The sequence below is a fragment of the Stegostoma tigrinum genome, chromosome 12, assembly GCF_030684315.1.
Source record: "Stegostoma tigrinum isolate sSteTig4 chromosome 12, sSteTig4.hap1, whole genome shotgun sequence".
Taxonomy (NCBI): domain Eukaryota; kingdom Metazoa; phylum Chordata; class Chondrichthyes; order Orectolobiformes; family Stegostomatidae; genus Stegostoma; species Stegostoma tigrinum.
In genome coordinates, this window is record NC_081365.1 from 56,474,306 (window position 1) to 56,480,534 (window position 6,229).

A 6,229-nucleotide genomic window follows, 5' to 3' on the forward strand; every position below is an offset into this window, starting at 1 on the left:
TACTAGTAAAGGTGGGATAAAGCTCTTAAGTAGATATTGATTTACAGCAGGGGTGAGAATGGCCTTCCATCGTGGACTTAATTGGGATGGAGGCAGGAAGGAGGTAGACTTCACACTTTTGACTAAGGAAATGCCTACCTGACCAACTCACGGTGGGACAGGTATTAAATTCTACCAGATGTGACTGCAGTTCTCTTGTCAAAAGTTTAAAGAATGAGAGCCAGTAACAATGTTTTAAAGACAGGGGAATAGATCAGGTTTCGTAAAATTTTAAATTATAATTTTCTGTTTGTGATTAAATTTATTTTGTAAATCTGCTTTTGTTGTCTGTATACAATATTCTACTGTTTTATGTTATGTTTATAATGCCAAGAACCTGTTTCAAACAGTTATAAAAAAAGCTTTATCACCTTTGACATCTTTTTCTTTCCAAGGAGAATGATCAGGAAAATATGTAATTTCTTTAAAATAAGCATTTTTGAGAAGCACGCTTAAGAATGTTCACAATTATGAAGGGATCAATTGCAATTTTTGTTAAGAAGAAGAAATACTGGTCTGTGTAATCTATGACTTTTGACCTGGGAGCAGTGCTCACAGGAAGGAAGTGTGGCCAAGCACAAAGAAGAACTTACAAGCAGAGGAGTTAGAGGGTGAAAGCACAGATGCAGACACGAGCAAACAGAAAATTCTTGAGGATAAGAAACAAGTCACTCTCAGAAAGAGGTCAGTTTTTTCTGTATGGCTAAAAATGTTCAAAACTGAGGAAAGCTTAGTGAATATCTTGAAGAAGCTAAAGAGCTGGATATTTTTCAGAAATGGTCAAAATAGGATATTTGTTAGTTGGTTGAAAAGAAACTCTGGAAAGCTACACCTTCAGGTCTGTTGTAACATTATGGAGAAGAGATTTGTGGAGGTGTGCCTTGCTGATAAAGATTGTTCCCCCATGACCTTGAATGAGAAAGCTGTTGTCTAATAGGACTCCTGATCTTCCCTGCATGAGTAAAGAACGTTTGTTTCGGAACTGTTTGGCTACATAATGTCACGTGCAGAAGGGGAGTGCATGTGATTGTGTAAATGTATTTTTGTTGCTTCAACTGTTTAAAGTGAGATTTACTTATTTTGAAGTGTTATTTCCCTGTTAATTCATCTGTGATTAAAATGAAACAAAATCACTGACAAAGTAAAATCTACAGAAAGTTGCAGTGCATTGACAACATCTTCATTTGGTGGTTTTCAGTAATTATAAGGGACATATTGTGAGGCGATGATCATCGACTACCTCCCAGAACTTAGAAGGTCAGTTTGTTGAATGTGTATTTTCCAGCTGGAGAGAAGCCCACTAGTCAGTGAATGATCACTTCATTCCATAATCGTTTTGGGACAACCATAATGAAAGTGTCTATAAGTAACCATTTTAAAATAACATTTGGATTCCTTAATTAGTATAATTTTTAAATCTTCAGAAAGCAACCAACGTTTTGCTAAGTGGAAGCTAGCTGTTGAAAAATCACGAGGTTGGGAAAACGCAGAAGATGCCAGCCCTGGTAAGAATTAATTTTACAATGCTAGATAATGGTTACGGTTAATATTGAGCAAGATTGTGGCAAAACACACAAAGACATTGACATGGTCAGATAGTTAGCGTAACATCACAGGACCATATAGAAGTCCAGAAGAAGTTGATTCGTGGAAATGACCTTGGAACCTGAAACATCCAGTGGACAATTCTCCCGTATCTGAAACCTTCTGACAAAGCTCTTAAAAGTTGGAGAATTGAATGTCTGAATTCACTTAAGCTTATTAATTACCCAGGAAATGTGAGAGAATTAAAAACCTGTTATTGTTCAGTAACAATTAAACTGTATCCCCAATGTCCCATGGCTTGGCACCACACACACCACACCCCTTGATCTGAGAAAACACTCCTGGCCCAGTAACCCCACTTCACCACTGGGGCACGGTTTTTAATCCATTGACCAACATTATCTCCAAGGCATGGAGGAATCTTGCGTCCTAAGATGCTGTGTTTTTGTTACTTTGTATGTGCATACTGTTGATTTGTTTTCAATTTATCAGTATGTGGATATTGGATTGGATTTTTCTTATTTTCTACCTCCTTGCACTCCGGCAATATGTGAAGTTTACCCGGCAAACAAGTTTGCTTCCGGAATTTACAAAGGAAGCACCTGTTAAATCTTCCTATATTGAGTTTGCTATATAAGTTTGGATTTATTTGTGTCATTAAACAAGTGTTTCCAAATTCTAACACTAAAGTTGGTTGGCAATATAACAAGATGAAGGTCATTACTGTTAATGGATGGTGTAGTTTAAAAAGTGATTACTATGTTGTGGAATAAATGGACTGTATCTATTTTTGCACACAGTTCCAGACAATATTTGTTACAATTGCTAACCTGTTGACCTCCCTATCCTTTATGGTCATTATCCCTTAATGATAGTTTGCACCAGCACAAGTATAATGGTGCTCCCGGTTATGAAGCTTTTAGAATGTCAAGATGTAGTGACTAATTCCTTACAGAGTAATTTGTTCAAACTTACTTATGTGTACAAGCCTATACCTATTGTAACCATAGGCTTGGATTTTATATTTGCAGTTGTGGCAAAATTATCGAAGTTCAGTCATTACAATTACAAAACTGGCAGCAATGTGAAACCTTGTACATGGTGAAGGTGTTTCTTTGTAGTGTGTATTGTCAAAGTCCCTACAAGTAGCAATCTTTTAAAAATTGATTCAACTCACAAGAGCTTATTCTTTTCATTGTAGTATCTCTGGAAGAGCCTCATGAAAAGATGCGTCTTGATTCCTTGGGTTCTGTTATGCCTTTGAGGGAAAGGAATCTACAGGCCTTCCTTGGTCTGGCCTATGTATGACTTCAGGCCCAAAACAATGTAGTTAACTCTTAGATAATAAAATGTGAGGCTGGATGAACACAGCAGGCCAAGCAGCATCTCAGGAGCACAAAAGCTGACGTTTCGGGCCTAGACCCTTCATCAGAGCCTCTCTGATGAAGGGTCTAGGCCCGAAACGTCAGCTTTTGTGCTCCTGAGATGCTGCTTGGCCTGCTGTGTTCATCCAGCCTCACATTTTATTATCTTGGAATCTCCAGCATCTGCAGTTCCCATTCTCTCTGTAGTTAACTCTTAACTGTCTTCTGAAAAACCCGGCCTCTTCTAAGTTATACTAAATTGCTAAGGAGTCTCAAAAAAGGAATTTAATCAGTCCATTATCTGAGACTAACCTTGGCAATGACAACTGCAGACTCAACCCTGTAGATCCTGGAAAGTGCTCTTTACAAATATCTCAGGGCTACTGCCAAAATTAGGAGAACTGTCTCACAGACTGGTCAAGCACAGCCTGACATAGTCATACTCGTGGAATCATACCTTAGAGACAACGTCTCAGACAGCACCATCACTGTCCCTCACCATGTGCTGCATCATCAGTAGATCAGACTGCCAAAAGTGATGGCACATTGGTATACTGTTCAGAAGGGGTTACCGTGGGAGTCCTCAATATTGACCGCAGACACCATGAAGTCTTTGGGCATCAAGTCAAACATAGGCAAGAGAACCTGTTAGTTACCATACCTCACCCTCCGCTCAGCTGATGAATCAGTGGTCCACCACTTGGAGGAAGCATTGAATGGCAAAAATATAATCTGAGTGGGGGACATCAATGTACATCACTAAGATTGGCACATTAGCACGAGTACTGACTGGGCTGGTAATGTTCTGAAGAGCATAGTTGCAAGACTGGGTCTGCAGCCGGTGTTGAGAGAGCTAACAAGACAGAAAGCATCCTTGACCTCATCCTCACCAATTTTTCAGCTGCAGACCAGATCAGCCATGATCTTGTTGAACAGCAGAGTAAGCTCAAAGGATCAAGAGGCTTACTTATTTCCCAAAACCCAATGTTCCCATGCCATGTGAGATCAAATGCGGCATAATGTGGGCAAAGATATTACACATCGTACATTGTCTACATGGATATCATCTTAAAAGCTTGCAGAATTAAATGCTATTCAAGATTTCTACCAACATAATGGTGATGGTACAGATTGTTGCTCGTGAATAGCCACATTCAAGTCATAGTGGGAAACAGTGGCAAACTGTTGTGTGTTTAGCTGCAATCGACTAAAATAAATTGAAGACAACATGGCCCACTGATCTGAAGTTTTGTAGCAATATCAGTAATCACTATTTACAAAGTAACTCAGATTTTTTTTTAATTCACTAAGATGAATTGTAAACTGATTAGCTTCTGCTCAGGTTTGCAATCCATGATAATCATCTGGGTCTTTTAGTATTTTTGGATCTTTATTCCTGACTTCCCAATTTTATTTCTGAGTTTGTTTGGTGTTTTCTGGTGGCTGGATGTATCTGTTATAGTGCACATTTCATTGTACCCAAAATGTTTGTGCCCCAGAGGAAGAAAGAATATTTAATGCTAAAAATTTGTATGATAACTGCTGGAAGATATTACCCAGATAGTTATTAAGGGAACATATGCTTCTGCATTTGGGTTGTGTAGAGAGCATATAACCTCTGTAAGAACATTGCATTCCAATCATGTTAATGGAGTAAACTGTCTGACAATTTGGATAGTAAGTATCTATGCTGGGAATTCTGCAGTGCTCGAGGAATGTTAATTAATTGGTCTGTATGTGTCATTAATTGAACTCTAAGAGGCAAAACTCAAGCCAGTAATTCTTCCACTGGGCTTCAGTCAACTCTACACATCATTATTTACCAGGGATGGCGAAACCTCACCTTTTAGATGTGTGCTGCTGGTTTCAACATAGATTTAGGTGGTTAAACACTCATCATAACCCTGTGCATTTGAAAGTCCTGAAGCCATTGACTTCATCTTCTGCTTCTAAACAATCTGCATTGGGAAAGCATTCATGTTTTGTATTGTGCTAATCAAACTCAAACGTAGAATTAGTGGTTTGATTGAGGACTTCTGAACGTAACACTGTCTACATTTATTGTTCAGCTTGGGGTCCTCTTGTGGCAGAGAGACAGTGCCCCTAACTTTGAGAAATCTGAGTTCAATTTCCACTTGCTTTAGAGGTGTGAAATCACATCTATGAGTTCAAAAAACATTCAGTATGTAATTTGCTGTTTTTCTTTTTGTTTTCTAGACACTGGAGAAAGCTGAGACAAGTAACATAACTGGATAAAAAAAATACAATGTACTGCTAGAATTGCTTGGGAATTCTACTTTTTCTAAAATGAACTTCCACTATCATTTCCTTATTAAAAGTATGCCTTGTGATGTCTGGGCATACAGCTTTAACTGAAAGTGCCTTTTTCAGTATTATCACATCACAATAATATGAGTACATGTTTGAGAACATACACAAAAATAAATTATTGAAATAAGAATTGCTATGGAAAATCAGATGCGGTGAAGCAAATTAAAAGAAATTTATTATGGAGTTACCAAATGTACTGTCTAATCTTTAAAGTTCAGGATTTGCTATTTTGCACATACAAACTGTAACTGTGCTTCACTGATTGCTTTGGTACCTGATTCTTCCAAGGAGCTATTGATTGTAATTGGATTCAATTGTCGCAGTAGATCAATTTCTTGACCTGCTAAAGCATCCTTGCTGAAAAAGATAGAGGAAGGACAGGAGTAAATGCCAGTTAAATAAAAGGCGAGTTGGAAGTAAGAATATGGAGAATAAATGCTGGTCAACCCAGCAATACCCAATTTCTGTGAATGAATAAACAAAATGAAACCTTGAATAGAAAGACGGAATGGGCAAAACAAAAGAATAGTATAGTTGCTGACTGTAAAACTAAATTGTACTTGAAATTACCTACAGAATTAATTTAAAGGCAGGAACATATTATCACAGCAGGCCAAGCAGCATCTCAGGAGCACAAAAGCTGACGTTTCGGGCCTAGACCCTTCATCAGAGAGCTCTCTGAAGAAGGGTCTAGGCCCGAAACGTCAGCTTTTGTGCTCCTGAGATGCTGCTTGGCCTGCTGTGTTCATCCAGCCTCACATTTTATTATCTTGGAATCTCCAGCATCTGCAGTTCCCATTATCTCTGAACATATTATCACGGTTACTTCTATAAGACTATTAAAACAATGCGATTCTGAGCAAGTTTAATTTCTTTTGAAATGTACGTACAGATCTTGTTAATTGGTACACAGGTAATTATTACAGGCTACTCTTTCTCAAGACAGGTTA

General features: G+C 38.2%; 1 protein-coding gene across 1 annotated transcript in view; it reads left to right on the plus strand.

Annotated features, from left to right (window-relative positions):
- Nucleotides 1-5,908, plus strand: part of gk (glycerol kinase) — a 77,392-nt gene extending 71,484 nt beyond the window's left edge. Inside the window, exons 18-19 of the mRNA XM_059650339.1 lie at nt 1,464-1,544; nt 5,166-5,908. Coding sequence (XP_059506322.1) covers nt 1,464-1,544; nt 5,166-5,182 — 98 coding nt within the window. The 3' untranslated portion in view covers nt 5,183-5,908. The remainder of the gene's footprint in view (nt 1-1,463; nt 1,545-5,165) is intronic.
- Nucleotides 5,909-6,229: the final 321 nt, after the last annotated feature.